This window comes from Uloborus diversus, chromosome 8 (genome assembly GCF_026930045.1).
Source record: "Uloborus diversus isolate 005 chromosome 8, Udiv.v.3.1, whole genome shotgun sequence".
In the NCBI taxonomy this organism is placed as follows: domain Eukaryota; kingdom Metazoa; phylum Arthropoda; class Arachnida; order Araneae; family Uloboridae; genus Uloborus; species Uloborus diversus.
In genome coordinates this window covers 73,523,514-73,543,626 of record NC_072738.1, presented here as the reverse complement: position 1 = coordinate 73,543,626, position 20,113 = coordinate 73,523,514, and the positions used below count along the sequence as shown (strand labels likewise).

Here is a 20,113-nt window from a genome sequence, read left to right as displayed (position 1 = left end):
AAATGAAACAATACTCCCGGATGCCTATTGAAACTTCTCGCAGATGAGGGCCATTGTTTGGGTGCTGTTCTTCCGAATTTCTCAGGACAGCACTCGTCGGTCTCTTTCTCCCAGTTTCGTTGGTCTGCCGACTCCAGGCACATTCCGACAATGACAGCTCACCCTCCACTTCTTAATCACATAGGCCACTGTTGATTTTGGGTACTTCAGATCGCAAGTAATGTCCCTTAAGGATCGGCCACATTTGTGATACCCGATAGTTATACCTTTCTCGAAATCAGAGAGCTCCGAACTGCGAGGCATCTTGCATGCGACTAAAGCCGATGCTGTTTCCTACACGATATATACTGGCGGAGGCCGTAACGTACCTTAGGACCGCAGATATCGGCATTTGCATAGGTGTCCAAATACTTATTGGTAGTTAGTGTATTAAAAAAAAAAAAGTTCCAGAGTTTCATTATAATTTTCATTTAATCCAAAATGTTTTAATTTTTTTAGTTACTTTATTGAGTTGTCTTTGGAAAAGGGATAAGATGCATGGAATCATTAATAAATGTAAAACTATTTATTAATTCAAGGAAAAATAAAAAATCTTTTTGTTAATAATTATTATTTTGTTATTATTTTGTTTGATAAGAGTAAAACTTTTAATTGCAACTTGACTTAAACTAAACATTGTTCCAGTCTAGTAGAAACTTAGGGAGATAAAAATGCAGAAGTAAATAAATAAACAGTATTAATAATAATAATAAAAGAAATATCTTCAGAAAACTGGATTGTGCTATTTTTAGAAACATTAACAATTATTCAGTAGAACTTGTACAATTGTTCAGTATTCTTTTAAATTCTTGATCCAGTTATTTGGACGTTACATTGGCAGTGCTGCCATTAGCAACTAAAAAGGTAACTAAAGCTAGTATTTTGAAGAAAAGGCGACTAATGCGACTATTTTCGCCATAATATGGCCAAAAATGAATATTTTGCAGTCAATTGTAAAAACATGTATTCTACCCTTTCGAAAACTGTACTTCAAAATTGAAATGGTAAACATTTTTCAAAAGGAAGGGAAATTAAAAAATATATAGAGGTCATTATGACAACTAATTATTGTAATTTTTTTCAGAATGCTATTTCAAGACCAATATTAGTACGTGAAATATATCCTGGTTTGTGAAACTTTATGGTTGTATGCTGTCATAATTTTTCAATTTTTTAAGGTGTGCTGCCCAATGTACCCTTTGGTTGGTATTTAAAATGTTGACTTCTGAGAATAAACTAAAATATAACTTCAGTAGAATTAAAATTTGTTTTGGTTGTTTTAATTAAGTAATTTCAGTGCATACTGTGACCAATGCAAAATGTGGTAGTTTAAATGTTGACATCAAAGAATGATCTAAAATCTAACTTCAATAGAAATTCAATTTGCTTTTTGTTTTAATTAAATATTCTCAGTAGATAGATAATATAAATGCACGCGTACATGCCTAGCGCAGATACATTTAATGCTGTGCAGATACATTTGCTGTAGATATGTGCATTGGTTGAAAATTGTTAATAATATCCATATTAAACACTGATTATCTTCAAAATTTGAAGATAAATTAATGAAAAATGTTCATTATTGCTTTCACCAATGCATGATTGAAAGCAAAAGGCATTTTCTTTCTAAAAATTTTGCCTACTCACTGCTTGTTGATTTTCACAGGGGTGCAGAAAATGTTTTTACTGCCAACATTTCCCCCAATCTATATGAAAATTTCCCCAAAATTTTACAGCATGCTTTATGTTTCAGATAAAAATTCATTCATTACTATAGCTATAGATAATTTTGAAAAAAATAAAATGAACAATTGCATCTTTAAAACTTAATGGAATGAACTGGTGACTTGTAGGAACTAGGTATCTAAAAAGTAAATTAAGTAAATACATACATAAGTTTTAATTAAAATCTCATATCTAATATTTATTATTAAATGTAAATTATTATCCAACAAATAGTTAATGAAAATATGAAAAGTGGTGATGCAAAAGAAAATGCATTCAAAAGACACTTGCGAAAAAAATCAGAAAATTAAAAAAAAAAAAGAATCTGCAAAATTTCCCAGATGTTCAAACTTCCCCCGATCCTAGATCGCCGGATCGGACATATTCTGCACCCGTGGATTTTCATTCCTGTAGATAGTTATGTGCTATGTGCGCAGATACTTTATATTTTTATCTGACTATGCTCAGTACATTTATTTCATTTAATATATTCATCTGGTTTTATTGATGGTTCAAATATGTCTTTTTGTTGTTAGACAGGAACTTGGAACATCTTATCTGGTAATGGTTGTGAGGAGTGTAGATGCAACCCCACTGGCTCAGTGAACCCCATTTGTGATGAGTTATCTGGAATGTGCGAATGTCATCCTGGAATTGGTGGAGATAAGTGCAATAAGTGTTTGCCAGGCTACTATGGCCATTCAAATAAAGGATGCAAAAGTAAGGGTTTTCTTCTTTGTGTTTGGATTTGAATGTTATGTGCTGTAAACTACTGCTCCCAGCAAAACAAATAAAAATTAAAATAATTAGGTCTCGACCGATGGCATTTTTTGGCCGATGGGCCGATGCCGATTGTTGGCCGATTGTTCAAAGATGGCCGATGGCCGATGGCCGATTGTTTTCCTCCAAATGGCCGATTGCCGATGGCCGATGCCTTTGGCCGATGGCAAAAAAAAAGAAAAAAATCAAACAGAAATAAATTAATAAGATTATCAGGGATTTAAAGGATCGTTTATTCATTTCACTTTACTTCCTTTCTACAAATAAAGAATGGTATAATCGCAAAAAAAAAAAAAAAAACAGATTTCTTTTTCGAAACATAAATACTAAAATATTTGTTCTATTAACTTTCAAATGATTTCTTTCAGCAAATTTTTCATTTGTCTTTAAAATTAATCATATGCTTTGTAATTTCATTTCGTGCATAAGTTGTAAATATTCATGAAATTAGTCAAAATTCGACCTTTTGCCTTTTTTGATATGGGTAATTTTTTTATGCTCCCAGTTTTACCTTTTTTGCCAATAGTGTACTTTGTACAGATTTTTACTGGGAATGCGTTTATAGCTTATTATATTAACAGCCCAGAATTCACCGTGAATTCCACCCCTTCCTTATAATCGGAGAGCTAGTGGCACATTTTGAGAAGGTACTTTAGGGGCAATTCCACAGGAAAGGGGAAAAAGTGGCAGAATTTTAAAATAATCTTTTTCTCACAATTTTGGTATCAATGGAAAGGTAATTATCTGAAGTGTATGGAAATAACAAAAATATGCTGCAAAAGCAAAATTAATTAGAGTTCTGAGGCTTCAAATCAGGTTGTTATGACCATGTTCTTACAAGTAACTTTTTTTATACGACTTAAGAATAGCTGTTTGATACTTACATTGTCGCATTTTTCAAATATTCTCTTTAAAATATGCTTCTTAGAACTCTCTAGAAGAGTTATATACAAAAAAATTGCACTTTAACTGAAAAACTTAATTTTTAGGGATTTTTTCATATAAGGCATTTTTGTAATTCTACATCCGACACCAAATTGGCTGAAAGTTTATATTGTGTAAAACTGAGTGAAGATTTTTACATAATATTTTGTCTGCAAATAAAGATTTTATATGCAATTAAAAATAATCATTTAAATTAAATTTCAAAAAACTAGTTATGCTTAAATAATTGGTCCGAAAAATTTCTACGTCCGACACCAATATTTTCCTAACTGAAACTAGGTTTATAAGTTTACGAAAATTCCTGGTTAAATTAAATCATTCACAATGCTATGCATGCCTTATGATGTATTTACTAGTCGACCCGTGCGGAACTCCGCACTGTGCTTCGAATCGTTTCATAACGTATTTCGCTCTTTAAGAATTTCAAAGGAAAAACATTATGAAGGAAAACCGAAAAAAAAAAGTAAGCGCAGAAGAGAAGGCATGTAATTTAAAGATATCAGTAACAAAACCTCGTCAAATACAATGTTGTAATAATTTGATCATCTCTCAACTTTTGGTCGTACATATTTTCAATTCAAACATAAATATCATTAAAAGTGTGGCTGAGTAGTGACTCGTGAAAAAGCAATAATTGTGCATGTAAAAAAACAGGTTGAGGCAAATACTGTCCTGCACATGTCAGCATCTGACGATAAAAAAAGAAACATTAAAGAGATATTTATTGGCACGTGTTCAAATTGGCGCCATTCTGACTAACAGAACGACACCCCAACAAACCTAGCAATTGCGCCTTCCTTTTCGAAAGCTATTCATTGAAGGAATGCGTAGTAAAAAACAGCAAAAAAGCTTTTTGGCAAAAAATTATAATAATAATAATAAGATCATGCTTCTATGTTTTGTCATTAACCAGCATGATACGATTTAAAATTATTCGAAAAGCATGGAATTTGATTAAAGAATGACGAAGATCTCACGTAGCGATTGAAACGAACATTCTAGAGAAGTAATAAATTAGATTGAAAATAAGTGTTTTTATCTTTGAATATTAAACTATTTCACATAGAAGGTTGCTTTAACAGTTACGGCTTAAATGCCCGCACATGTTTCTCTTTTAATCGAACACTTAAAATTCAAAACCAAAACCAGTTGAGCTGAGTCCGTTTTTTAAGTGTAATTTTTGAACATGGACAAAATGTTTTTTTTTTTTCAGCAGAAAGCAGAGGAGTAGAAAATGATTTCTTGCTAATGAAGTTGATAATAATTTTAATGCTTTATATCGTATTCCCGCGAATAAAAAATTAAAGGTTTACTGGGTGAAACTCGTAGTTTTAATTTGACGTAGTATTTTTTCATTTGTACAAAAGGTCGAACACTGCTATTAGAAACATCTACATTTCAGCATACAATGAAAATGTTTTTCTGCACAAAAAGGATTTCCTTTAGGTAAATCTAATACTTTTTTATGCTTACATTATGCTGAGTGGTCTGGATGTAGTCAAAGCTTAAAAAAAGGAAGAACACTCTTCGATTAACAGTCAACTTATCCCAATGATAACTGTAGCCTGCATAAAGGAGTCGAAACACCAAGTAGCATTCCCACTGCATTTATTTTATTACGTTTGTATGTCATGAATACATGTAATGCGTAATACCAATATAAATTTGATATTCTTTCGGACAGCCCAAACTTTTCCGAAGTTCAGATAGTTTATAGCCGAACGCTCTACGAAAAAAAATTATCAATTTAACCGAACAACTAAGTCCAGTGCTTTTAAGCTTTATTAAAATATGAACACACACACAGGCTATTTTTTTTTTGCCGAAAGCGACGTAAAAAAGGGAAAACTGCATTATCTTTGCTTTTAAAAAATGCATAAGAACTACAGGCAGCATCAAGGTTTTGAAACAGCAAGAGGCGTTTTCGAAAACTTGATTTTTCGACCGTAAGTCTATTTTTCTTCATTAGCCAGCCTGATAAGTTTTAAAATGAGAAGGGAATAATATATAAGATAAGATATTGAAGAAACATTTTTTTATTCTTGAAAATTTTTACAATTTGTTACCGCAGGCTGCTTGAACCGTTATGATTTAGATGGCAGCACGTGTTCATCATTTAACAGCACGGTTAAAATACAAAATAAATTGAACTACGCTCTTTTTTAAGAGTTGCTTTTCGAATGTAGTAAAAATGTGATAAGCTATTTGTTTTTTTGCAAAAAGAAGAAAAAATATATATTTTACCCTTCAAATTGAGGTAGTAATTTTTTTATTTGTACAAAGAGTCAAAAACTCATTAGAAGAATATATATTTCAATATACGATTTATTATTTTTTTCTGAACAAAAAACATCTCTATTGTAGTCTGAAATCTTAAACCTGTTATTTATATTTTCGCTTACATTATGCTTTAATTTTTTTACCAGAGTCAAAGCATAAAAAGAAAAAAAAATCGTACAATTCCGAAGTAATTTAGCACAAAGTCACTTCAAGATTTCATATCAGCAAGGAGCGTTTCCTTCTCACGTATTCTATTCCCTCATATTTGTAATTCACTTAATTAAGTGTTCATGTAATGCGCGATATTTCTCTAATTTTTTGTTGCAGATTGCCCGGACGTGGACCCGAACACGCAATCTCCTGGATACGAAGAGAACACTCTGCCGATCAAGCTATTCAGCTTTGTCGGTCATAGCGCAAATTAAAGTTATGAGTTTAACCGAAAACCTCATTCTGATTCTTTAAAACAGGTTTTTCGGCTGAAAAAACTATTTTTAGACCGTTGGTCTATTTTTCGTCAGTAGCCACCACCATAAGCTTTAAAATAAGGCGTAAATCAAAGAAATCGACCAAGAATTGAGGAAAATCTGGCGTAGAAACCAAAACAGGCTACAGAAATAATATATAAGGATACTTATATTTTACATAACATAAATTTAAAGAACATATACACAATATTTTGACTCTGGAAAATATCTGAAGATAAGAAATGAGTCTCATATGTTTATCAATAGCGATTAACGTAGGAATGTATAAAATTATGAATATTTAAGAAGCATTAGGGGTCTCAGTTCAAAAATAACACTCCTCCCTTTCCCAGTTTTCACTTAAAAACTCTCAAGTATTTTTGATGAACTCACAACAACCCCTGTTTGTGCCTCAAAATGTTCAGTTTCGTTTTCAACAATTTGTAACCAACATCCAAATTTCTCATTATTTGTTAATAAGTTAGAGTTTTTTTCATTAAAATTCTATAAATCAATCTTCATTTCTTTTCACCCTAGAGATTGAGTTTTTTTGTAGTTCACAAAGAGATTGTAAAAAAAAAAGAAAAAAAAACTTGACAAAATGCGTCTAATCTCTCTTGTTCTCGTTATAGTATTTTCCTTATTTTATGAGTGAAGACTTAAAATACAAATTTCCTGGAATGGTATACAGATATTGATACATTAAGGATGTCCATCTCCCCAAAAGCAATGGGATCCCTCTGCCCCCTCCCCCCAAATCCCTCAAGAACACACAGAAGAATAATATTTTGGCAGAAAAAAAGAAATGTCTTGGAAAACATTCCCTGTAAACAAGTTCTCTGCCATCACTTGGGCCATGCCCCCCCCCCCCCTCTACATTCTTTTTGCATAAAATTTTTAGTTTCAAAATATTTCAATTTTAACAAAATTATTTGATTTTCACAAACAATGGAGCAATGGGAAAAATTCTGCACAGACCCCTGTTGTGCATATTTTCCCCTTTTTTATGCTTTAAAATACCATAATATATAATTCTATAAACAAATTAAGAGTTAAACAGCTTTTTGAGATGTTTATTTCATGTCGAACGTTGTCTGCTTTGCACATTCTACGTCCGACACCAACTGTTCTACGTCCGACACCAAGGGGAAAAAACAATTTGTGCTATTTATCCGTGAATTAATTTGGAGAAAAAGGAAAAATTATTCATATTTTAGCTTTACTTTTAAACATTCAAGTAGTCAAAAAATCTGAAAACAGTTCATTCAGCTGAAACTTGGGTTTTTTCAACGTAAGTCAATTTTCAGTTCCCCTTTCATCTACGTCCGACACCATGAGGTTTTTTATTTTTAATATTTATAGTTTGAATTTTTTTCAGAAATTCTATAAGTTTTTATATTGTTCCTACATATATAAGTATTGAGAAAAAAAATTGGCTCAGTTCATCCATTTTAACTCTGAAAAATATGAACCTTTATTGGTAAATTTTGTGCAAATTCTACGTCCGACACTGTGGAATTGCCCTTAGGCAAGTTAAAAATAAGAAAATTGTTACTGGGAATGCGTTTATAGCTTATTATATTAATAGCCCAGAATTCACCGTGAATTCCACCCCTCTCTTATAATCGGAGAGCTGGTGGCACATTTTGAGAAGGTACTTTCGGCAAGTTAAAAATAAGAAAATTGTTACTGAATAACAATATAATAAGAAAATTGTCATAATAGGAATATTTTTGTACTTATTTAAAATTTATGAATAGAAAAGTTTGCATTTTTCATAAAAGCTATAATAGTGAAATACATTTTGCTGAAAAAAGAAATAGCCATGAAAAGAGCGAGGTTCTTAAAACGCAGCTACGATAAAAAAAACTCAATATTTACACCAAGTTAATAACCGAAATAAATATACTACTTGATCTGATGTTTGCTAACATAATATTGAACAATTTGATTGTTTAATCTTTTATGAAGCTTTACAAACAAATTAAAATTAAATTTTTAAATTTAGCAATAATTTTCTGAAATTTAAAAAAAAATGCATAATAGAAAATCCTTGAAATTTTTCTATAAAAAACGAAAATAACTTATTCATTGATTTTATATAAATACATAAAAATCGTTACTTACAACAGAAAAAAAATCGATCGCTATTAATGATGCAAAAAATAAGGCGCATTGCGAAATATAGGTGAAACAAGTATGAGAAATACGCAAAATGACATTTCTTGACCAAAATAAATAATCGCAATAAATATTTAAGAAATGCTTGAAACGACGAGGGAGGGTTTGGGAGGGAATTGGGGTCACCCTCTGATTTTGGAGTAACTCACACTTCGGCCCCAACTTCGGCCTCATTTTTTTAGTACAGAACCGCTACCACCAACGCCTCGGAAGAGTTTCTGAATCTACTTCAGCACTTCTGAAGAAAAAATTCAAAAGTCCCTTCGATTTTCTAATTATGTCACCATTCAAAACGTCTTTAATCAATTTCTTACATTAACATGCAGTGACGGATTTAAAATATAGCAAATGTTGCAATTGCACGAGAGGTCCCATAACTATAGGGACACCGTAGGAGTTACAAAAATGCTTATGATAAATGTTTTACAACTTTTGTGATAGAGAAATGGGGCCCCAAAATGTATTTCGACGGGCCCCAAACTTGTAACTCCGTCGAAGCGATACAGAAAAGAATGCATTACTGTGATTCATATTACAAATATTGAAAAATTAAAAATTACCGTCGGTTCAACGGAATCTAACAAAATGACACAAAAACCAAATTGCCATCTCATATTTGTTTCCATGGTTTCCAATGCGGCAATGTATCACCAATGATCGTCAGTCTGAGACACTATATTAGTTTTACATTCAAATAAGTAATTAGTAGCTACAAAAAATGAGTAAACCGGCTTTTCAGAACACCCGATCGAAAACAAAAAGGGAAGTGCACAACTGGAACGTACGCACACCCCACATGCGAAAACTTAACCTTCTACAGCTTACCATCTTTGAGTTATGACTTATGAGAGATACAGTCGAACCCGCTTAATGGAATATCGTATAATAGAATACCCCGCTTTATGTAATAAACTTACAATGTATTACACCGTTGAGATGTGTTATTTTTATCCCGGATAATGGAATATACCGCTTATTAGAATAAATTTTCCTGGCAAATTGCCTTTTCTATTAAGCGGACTCGACTGTATATACATACATCCAACTTCAAGAAAAAACGCAATAATTAACTTGTTTGGTACCTGAATGTAGTATTAAAAACTCTTTCAGTGGTAACTAAAATAGAAATTCATACTGAAATTTAAGTAAACAATTTTAAACTCCCAAAAACTCCCAAAAATCAAAAACTCCCTTTACTTTGTATTAAAAAGTAAAATAGCAAAGGTCCTTTTAAAAAAAAAAAAAGAAAAACATCGGCCTATTCCATCGGCTTTTTGATGTATTTTAAGGTCGATGGGCCGATGTTTCCTGTAAGTTAGCATCGGCCGCCGATGCCGATGCCGATGGCTAAATTGTTGAACCATCGGCGCCGATGCATCGGCCAGGCCGATGCATCGGTCGAGTCCTAAAAATAATGTATATATATTTTAAATAATATGCAGTACATTACGTATCAAACAAAATGGGCTAGTGATTCATGTTCTGCATATGATATATAAATGTTGTTCATCCAACAACATTTATATGTCACAGTAGGTGATAGTAGTAGCAAAAATATTTTAATGGTGCTTTTTTTTATGGCTCATTTTGTATGAAATGTATTAAAGCATGTGAAAATTATAACATTTAAATAATGTTTATAGATTTCTTTTTGTTTGCCCATTGTGTATAAATAAAAAACTGGAACCTTTGAATTGTTGTTTCAAAATCTCAAAATTACCAGTGACTTTTCATAGAGATAGTAATTTAAATGTCACTGGTTCAAATCTAAGCAAAGGGGATATTTTTGCCTAGCTTTTCTGTTACCATATGTATCAATTGCTACAAACTTAATTATAATACAACTGTTGAATATGAATCATTAAAAGTTTTGTTTGGGAAGTACATAATTTTCAATGTTCCCTTTTATTCTATATTTTTTAGAATGTGAACCATGTAAAATTCCTGGACATATTTGTGATCCTGATACAGGCTTCTGTGTCTGCCCACCCAATACAGAAGGTGAATACTGTCAGAGATGTACCCAATCCTCCTGGGGGTATGATCCTTTGCATGGTTGTCAAGTAAGTTTAATAAAAAGGTTTAAAAAATATTTCTGTTCAAGAGTCGCATCATGTGTTTCCAACTTGGTCGAATTAAGCTCTCTTTTTTTCAAGCTGAATTAGTGTGCAGAAGTCATATTTTTTAGTTTTCTGCTATAAATGAACTTTTAAAAGTAAATTTCCATGATAATTTTCAAGCAAGGTCATCAGGGGCTTGAAGTGTATCATTAGTGCTCCGATTCTCAACCTTTTCATTACACTGAGAACCACGTGGTACTCTTCTGAATTCTACGCAGACCACATACTACAGAAATAATATTTTCATTAAAATTATGTTAGGTGAAATAAGATGGATCCAAAAGTTTTCTTCAATAAATTTAATTACAACTGTAAAAGTGATATAGGTTAACTTTCTCTAGCTATTCACGAACCTCATGAAAATTGATCCCGGACCACAGGTTGAGAACTGCTGCATTAGTGCATGAGCAGAGAAGGGAAGTGTTCTTGGTGTTCCTTCTGAAGTTCTATCAATTTAAAGATATGATACATTGATGTTTCATACACTCTATGAGAAACAGTTGTTACAAAAACACATAAGAAACTATAAGAAACTCACAACTCAAGAGGAAAGATGTCAAAATGACACTTTTTGAAGACACATGTGGAGGCACAAGTTATTGGAGTGTATAATTTGGGAAATTGCTAACCAAGAACAGTTTTGATATGTACAGCTTCAAATATGTGAATCCCTAGATTAAGAAACAAAATTTTTGAAGAAAAAGTTATTGGATAAAAATCACAATGTCGTGTAGTTTTTTTATAGAAATAAATTAGAGTTTTATTTTTACATACAATGTTGCCAGACCGTTAAAGTAGGAATAATTCAGCGTTAATAGAAAAAACTTAAAAAAAAAAATTTTTTTTTTGCTGTTCTTTTTTAATAGTACTCTTATTTTTTTAGAAGTGCATGTTGGTTGTTATTTGAAATAAAGTTGGATGTCAGTGTTGAAATTTGATTTTCTGTTTTTATATGTAGCCATGCAACTGTAATTGGCGTGGTTCTCCTAGTGATATATGTGATGTAGACAATGGAAATTGTCTTTGCTCTGAGGGCTACGAAGGAAGGCGCTGTGACAAGTGCAGATTTGCTCATTTCCAATTCCCACTATGTCTCAAGTGCGAATGTGAATATGATGGAACAGAGAGCTCACAATGTACTGCTGAAGGGCTATGTCAGTGTGATGAGAATGGTCAATGCCCTTGTAAGGTAAGTTTCAACGTGAGCTTGATATTGCTGTAGGAACTCAAATTTGTGTTGGTTTGTTTATACCATATCTTCTATTTTGTCTTACTGTAAGAAGAGTTTTTCTTACTTTTACTTGGCCAATTCTTTCTACTTTCATAACAATTGCATTATTATTCTTTAAATCAAACTATTGAAGTAGAACAAAATATTGAAATTTATTTTCTCTTTCTTCCCTCTCTTAAATATTTTTATATTGGTGCTGCATAATTTGCATTTGGAACTATGTTGACATTAAATGGATTTTTCAACTAGAATACATTAGTGCCAATTCTGCACCAAAGAAAACTTGTTTCGCCAAAAGAAGCAATTAACTTTCTCAGAATTAGTTCCATGCAAGCACCAATTTTCGGTTTTGTCGAAGCACATTCATGTGGTTCGGAGGCCAAATCTAATTTGAACTGCTAGCAAATTACTGATGTTTAAAATTTGAAAAAAAATTCTAAGCTTTAAAGGGTTTGTTTTAGTTGTTTAACTAGATCATTTATTAGATGCTTTTAGTAGATAGTTAGTTTAGTACAGGGGTTTTCAAATGGTAGGGGGGGGGGGGGGTCGCGAGATGTGGAAGAAAAGTTTAAAGAAAATTAATTTACTGCTGTGTTTTTATTTAAAAAAAAGGAGTACACATAAAGTTTTAACACACATTCAAGTTGGTTTTTGTGTTCTATTAGCTAGTGGGATACATGAACTTGTTTGGAATTTATCAATTTTTAAATGTCTGGAATGAGCTTTGTAACACACGAAACAATTTCATTTTCCAGTGTCAAACGATTTCTTGATTTTGTTTTACTAGTTACTTGTGTTTCTAAGGATAAAACTTAACAATTTGTGTAATTTTTAGTTATTGTTTTAGGGTTTAGACAGAGTTAAAACTTTGGTTGGTCACCAAAATACTGTCTAAAAAAAAGGTCACATTGTCTGAAAGTTTGAGGATCCCTTGAGAAAGATTTTTTTTGTTTAATTTTTCATTAATTTTAATATTAAATATTACTACCAAACCTTTTTCTTTTTGTGCATTAACTTGATTTTAATGTCTGCTTAAGTTCATACTGCAGTAATATATTTTACAAATTTGAATGTTTTAAAGGGCTATCTTTCTCGTTACACCAACCCCCCCCCCCTAAAGCAACCAGTGTCTGAAACTTAATTTCCCACAATTTATGAACAAGCTGACTGATGCAAGAGAATATGATGACTGAAAAGTGTCAATGTGGCTGATTTGATGTATTTACTTAAATCTGATTTTGAAAGCATTCATTTCTATCATTTGTCTTACAAATTTTTGTAGATATGTTGTAGATATTTTTTATTGATGATGTGTTGGTAACAAAAGTCAGGAAAAGTGGAGAAATAATGCACAAACTCTTGGGGATACATCTGAATATAATCTTGCATCAGAAAGTTCAAATGTTTTCTTTTTTTTAATTATTATTTATTTGGTTTTGCAGTGTGCTTGTTCCTAATACTGTAAAATTGTCATTGTATTGTCTCTTCTGAAAGTTTAAAATGCATTTTTTTCTTCCAAGAGGAAAAAATGTCAATATCATGTGTTTTCCATATAACCTTAAATAAAAATAATATTAAAATATAAATGTATGAGACATCAAATCTGAGGCGCTAAAACTTGTATATTATTTATTTATATCACTAGGAGAATGTGGAAGGATCAAAGTGTAATGTATGCAAACCTGGGACATTTGGCTTAACAGTTGATAATCCAAAAGGATGTTATGAGTGCTTTTGCTTCCAGCGATCTAGTTCTTGCAAACAGGCTGAAATGGTTTGGTCAAAGGTATTTTCAAGAATCTTTTAAGAGTTAAATAATTAGTTTGTATCAAAGTGATAAAGTGTTTAAACCATTATTAAACAAATGCTTTTATGTTGGCGTAGTTATAACATAACCAAAAATGTTTGAAATGTTGAATTTTTTTCAACATAGATTACATCACCTGCTAGAGAAGTTCAGTTTGAGTTGGGTAACACACCTTTAGCATCAAAACATGGATTTCCTTTAGTGGGAGGTCAAACAGGCAATGTGAAAATGGGAATTCCATTCGTTTTAACCCAACCAATATATTGGATGCTGCCCCGTGAATATCTTGGAGAAAAGGTATACTATTATCTTTTTTAATTTTGAGTAATTTTTCTAAAATGTTTGGTGGAGTTAAATTTAAAACTTTCATTTTATAGTGAATTAAAGTGAGTTTAATTACAAGAGCATTAAAAATTCAGATGGTTTATAATTTATTTCGCACTTCAAGTTTTCACTCTTATGCACAGTATAGTGATATCTAGTGTGACCAAGGACGTACAAGTGTTGTTACTTATACCACTCAGTTGCCCGAGCCCAAGTAGCACAGCTACTTGATTTAAGGCAGAGAGGTACGACTTCCGTTTTAATCGGGCACCCATTTAGGTGGAAGTCCAATTTGGCTCAGACAACACAAGATAGATCGTACAGGGTTGCCACGCCTGAGGGAAATCTGAAGAAACAGGAAAAACACAGGGAATTCAAAAATCAACAAAAAAAACAGGGAAAATCCAGGGAGTTTTGAAATTTTCCTCAGAAACCTAGAAAATATAGGGAATTTTTTTTTTTTTAATTTAAAATTGCAAAAATCAATGTCTAAATACATAAACTACCAAAACATAAATAAATAAATAGTAATAATAGTATTGATAATATTAATGAAGTTCAGAAATAAAGTAAAATAAAAATAGTAATTTTGCTCCCTTTTTTTTAAAGTAAATATTAAAATGTTGATCTTAAAAAATCTTTTTATCGTTTTATTTAACATGTATCTTGAATTTCATGATAATTTCATTCAAAGTATATGAAATTAATTGTCAATGTTCATTGTTCTGCTTAAGTTTTACAATTTCAGGTTACGTTTTTTTTTAACCTTGCATAAAAAGTTAAATATATTCAATCACCATGCTATTATTTCAGTTTCATATTTATTTCAATAAGAAGCCTGTAGATGTTGTTTACATTGATTTTCAAAAAGCTTTTGATGACCGCATGTTGCTCTACTTAGCAAATTAGCTGATATAGGAATAGGAGGGAAAACTTTCATTTGGGTAAAAAATTGGCTGACCGGAAGGAAACAAAGAGTAGTTGTAAGGGGAAATTATTCTAATTGGAGTGAGGTCTTAAGCGGGGTTCCTCAAGGATCAGTGTTAGGGCCTGTTTTGTTCATTGTCTTTATGAACGATATTCACAAAAATATTTCTGGGAACATGAACTGTTTTGCTGATGATGTCAAAGTTATGGGGACTGTAGAAAATGAAGAACAAGCAAATCAGCTGCAAGAGGATCTAGATCATATTACGGAGTGGGCTGATAAATGGGGTATGGCTGTTAATGTTGGGAAATGTCAAGTGCTACATTTAGGGCATGGAAATAAGTGCACAAGTTATTATTTGCAAGGTTCAGTCATTAGTCAGGCAGACAAAGTTACTGATCTGGGGGTCCTAATAAGTCAGGATTTAAAGTTTAGCCAACAGTGCAGCATTGCTAGCAACAAAGCCAATAAGATGCTTGGGTTTATCAATAGATCTATTTCAAATAAATCTAAAGAAGTTCTTCTGCCCTTATATAGAAGTTTGGTAAGACCCCATTTGGAGTATGCTGTTCAGTTTTGGTCTCCTTATCTTAAGAAAGACATTAATGTATTGGAAAGGGTTCAAAGGCGGGCTACAAGGCTAATAAGTGAACTTTCCCACTTAGATTATGATTCCAGGCTTAGAAGACTAAAAATGTACAGTCTTGAGCAAAGAAGAGACCGAGGGGGCATGATTCAGCTGTTTAAATTTATTAAAACGAAAATGTTATGGGGCTAAAGTTTAGCACTGAAAACAGGACAAGGGGTCATTGTTTTAAGCTATTTAAATCTCAGGCTAACATGGATATTAGGAAAAATTATTATTTTAGCAGGGTAGTGGAAACTTGGAACAGCTTACCGGAAGAGGTGGTAATGAGCAAAGGAGTAGACAGTTTTAAGAGGGCCATTGATCTTCACTGGGGATTGTAAATTGACTAGGACCAGTCTAGCTGGGCCCAGAGCCTGTTGCTGGTCGTCACTTTTGTATTTTGCATTTGTATTTGTATTTCCTCTTATTTATTAAAATATTTATTGTTTCGTTTTTATTTCCTGTAGTGAAACTATCAAGATATTAATTTTCTTTTTCAAACATCAGTGGTCTCTTGTTTGTAATGTGTCATTTTCATACAGAGAAAACACAGGGAATTTTTTTTCCAAAATTGAGTGACAAGCCTGTAGCACCAGCTAGAGAGAGCTCAATAATTTAGAACCAAAGCTGAAGTCGAATAACTCCTGGTCCAGCACCCCCAACCCACCCGAGGTGTTGTTTCCCTTTGTGATCTTGAGCATATTCAACGTCTCCCTAGTCACCCTTAATGATGACGGCGGATCTTTGACCGGCTAGTATTAAACCAAGAACCCTCCGTTCACAATGAAGCGAAATTTATGGTTTCTTTTTATTGAAGATTTGATTCGCTTTCCTTTTAATTTTTGTGTTACGTCATTTTAAGCCACTACCCTTTGTCAGTTGCATGTTTGCCTTGGAAGTGAAAGGATCGTCTGTATTTGTTGAGGCGTGTGCCTAAACCCTTTTTGTGTTGATATGTTTCGATAGTAATTAGCTTTAGGCTTCATTAATAAGTTTAATTTTATATAATGGCCTGACTTCATTGCCCATGTGAACCACATTCGTTTTCAACAAGTCCAATGCCTTACCGATCAGGCCACCACAACCCAATGTACAAGTAAATTTTCCAATATAGAAAAGTGAGAAATATTCAAGTCCTGAGTCAATGCTTAAATTTCATTTGTGGGAAGGATAGGCTAGATGTAAGCAAAGAGTTGCACCACTTGGCAACCTCAATCATGTGCTTAAATTGGACAAAAACACAATTTGACAAATTGGTGCCAAGCAGATGGCTGATACGAATCCTATTGGTTAACTTTTTTTTTTCATTCAGGAGAAAATCCCTGAAACTGGCCTTACAACAAGCCTTCTGGAATCCTTTTTTAAAACTTTCGGTCTATGTATTCCATGAACGAAGTGTAGCTCAGGTTCAAAAGTTCAGGCTGATATAATTATCTGTCCCACAGACTACACATTTTCCTATATTGGAAGTGAGTGAAACTAATCTGTTAGTGATGCACAGTAAGAGTTATTTGCACAGGTTATTGCAGTTTTTATTATCTGTGTATATCCCTCCATATTCTATTACTTATTGTTATTCTTGTGTATTTCCTTGCACTAATGAACTGTTTCTTTTCAGACAAGATCATACAATGGCTTATTTAGTTTTCATATTGAAAGTCAGAGTGCTAAACGTTATCCTGATCCTTTGCTATACAAATATCCACTGGTGATCATGCATGGAAATCGAGTGACTCTTGCACACTCTCCATTCTTGCCTATTTCTGGTGGCAAACACACTGTTCGTTTTCATGAAGTAAGTTTTTGACATTATATCCTTTATCAGAAAGTTCTTATTTTTTTAAAAATTCAATAAATCCTTTATCTTGTAGTACAAGTAGAAGAGATGGTCTAATTCTGTTATTGACAGAGTTATCCATATGATTCCAATGTTCAGTGGGAAAAGTTAGGATCGTAAAATTTTTACTTTTACCCCGGGGCATGCTTGTATCTTTCACAGTGCTTTAGTTGTTGAACATGAAAGTCAAGTGACCCATGGCTAGAGAAGGACAATTTTTTTTTGAAAAATACTTTCTATTAATATTGCATGATTTACTTGTATGCTATTAAACACTATTTTTTTAACCACTTCAATTGAGTTTTCTTGAATATTTCAATGTCTTTTCCAGCTTCTTGACTCTTTTGCATTTTCCATCACACAATGGGGTTCTTTCTTTCAGTCAAAAGTACTACTTTTAGTCACTGAAGTTGATAGAATGAGTAAAAAAATAACATGGACCCAAAAAGTACAGTTATTTTTTTAAATAATTTTTTAAAATGTCCGATTTTGAAAACAAGGCATTGTCTTTATGACGTCACAAATGATGCAATTTGGCGCATCTTTCTACCACGTTTCCACGTTATGATAATTAAGAAGCGAATAAAATATTGTGCTATACGCTTGTGTGCTATCAACCTTATCATTGAGAATACACTTGAGTAAAGATGCAAATTAAATATTTTTCTCCGTGAATGGCAGCACTGAATGGCATTTCATCATTTGTGATGTCACACGACAGAAATGTAAACAATGAAAGGGCACCGATTTAAGTATTTTTTTAAAAATATTAAACTTGAACAAATTATTTAAAAAATGGTCAGATCTTATATTTTTAAGCATGCTCTTTCAGAAAAAACACTTTTAAAATTTTGGAAACGACCCCATTACCAGTTATGTTTCTTTTTAATTTGGGATCCTAATAATGTACTATGTGTTACATTTTGTCCCACAACTGTTTCCCATTTTTGTACAGTACGATTTTAATCATACTGTACAAAAAGTCAAAAATTTGTTCATTACGTAAATAATTTCCTGAACTGTATTTTATTTGGAGATTGTCACTGGTGAAGTTTGTAATTACTACTGCTTCAGTTAGTTACTTTGTTTTACGCTTCTTAAAACATAAGAAAGAAAAAGTCAATTGGAAATTTTTTATACTAGTTTTGCAAGTGAACTTTTTTCAGATATGAACATCAGACTGTTATTTATTAAAATGCAGCCAAGTCCGATAATCAGGACCAACATCAACTAAGGTTACGGAAAACATATGCAGACAACAAATTAAAATCAAAGAGAAAAATGTGCAGTTGAATATGCAACTATAAAATAAAGAGATCAAATATCAAAATAATAGTGCGCACCACAGTTGAAAATATAAAATATTTTTTAATGACATTGCAACAACTTTATTTAATGTTTGAAAATTAATCTAAAGCTGTTTGTCTTTAGACTATCGTGAATCAGACTTAGAAAACAGACTGCTGGCTCAACAATCTTTATCTAGGAACAAATTTTATTTACTTGCAAGGGGGGAAATACTGTTTAAGCTATGCCGAATTAAGCAGAGCTCAGATTACCAAGACTCAGATTAGCTGAACTCTAACTGTATATAAAAATGAAATGATACATCAAAATATCAAATGAAGTTTTAGTACTTCAAAATTTGAACAGAATTCATTCACTTTTTGTCCACTTTTTGCTCTAACATTGGATGTGTCTTGAATGCTTTTTCTCTTAACTTTCAAATTAAAACTTTGAGAACGTTTAGGTTGAATTTACTTAATTTTTATTTAATCTATAAATAAAGGGAATTACTTGCACACTGCTCTATTTTTATGAAAAGAATTCATTTTTTGTGACAAAATTAAAACGTTGCTTAAGCCACATTAAACTAAGACTGATGATAACACTATAAAAAAATAGCGAACAGGGTTTCATTGTGAGCATTTAATCACAGAGACCTAAAAAAAGCTCTGAAATTTTGTGATTCCTGTAGAAATGTTTGTACTAGCAATACTAGCTCATAAATTTTAAAATACATGATCTGGGGAGGGGAGGGAGCAAAATAAGATTTTAATTAGAAAATTTTGTGTTTCAGAATGAATGGACTCAGTTGGAAAATCCTGAAGTTCCTGTTACAAGAATGCTAATGATGTTTGCTTTACAAAATGTTCAATATATAATGATTAGAGCTACTGAGGGAGCTGATGTGAAAATTGTTAGGTAATATTTATTTGTTGCCATCAAAAATATGTTGTATGTTCAGTAAGTTACCGCCCTACAGCCAGGGCTAAGACAGAAATGGTCAGTGCTAATTCTGTATTAGCTACCAGTTTGTTTGGCACTCTTGGCTTCCTTAAGATGTTTTCCACCTCCAGCTCAGTTACTCCTATGCCGGGCTGATGCGTGCTAATAAGCAGGAAACTGCAGTCCTCGACTGGAATTGACTGAGCTGGCGGTGTATTCCATGTATATGTTGTATGATGAACATTTAAATAAAACATATGAATAATGAATTGGATGGTTTAAAATACAGGGTATGTTCGAATCGAGTAAACGGTTAACTCTGGCTAACTGGTGACAAACCAGTCACATTCTTATAGAGCTACCAACTAATCAAACTATCCTATGGACACTCACTACACTGACCACTAACATCATCAAATTAACCAATCACTGCAACCTGTTGCTCAAAATGAACATACCCTTACTTTGCGTTAATGTTAAGTGTGTAATTGAAAATTTGGTGATTAAGGAATGACTTTATGAGTTCACAGAACATAGCACTGCAATTTCTAATTTCATATTCATATCCTGGCATACAAGTCAAGAAATTTAA

At 32.4% G+C, this 20,113-nt stretch overlaps 1 protein-coding gene across 1 annotated transcript in view; it reads left to right on the top strand.

Annotated features, from left to right (window-relative positions):
* The window catches only part of LOC129228428 (laminin subunit alpha-1-like), a 240,754-nt gene that overhangs the window by 160,079 nt on the left and 60,562 nt on the right, over window positions 1-20,113 (top strand). Inside the window, exons 23-29 of the mRNA XM_054863107.1 lie at window positions 2,305-2,484; window positions 10,341-10,480; window positions 11,496-11,726; window positions 13,414-13,554; window positions 13,702-13,872; window positions 17,074-17,250; window positions 19,373-19,497. Of these exons, the coding sequence (XP_054719082.1) occupies window positions 2,305-2,484; window positions 10,341-10,480; window positions 11,496-11,726; window positions 13,414-13,554; window positions 13,702-13,872; window positions 17,074-17,250; window positions 19,373-19,497 (1,165 nt within the window). The remainder of the gene's footprint in view (window positions 1-2,304; window positions 2,485-10,340; window positions 10,481-11,495; window positions 11,727-13,413; window positions 13,555-13,701; window positions 13,873-17,073; window positions 17,251-19,372; window positions 19,498-20,113) is intronic.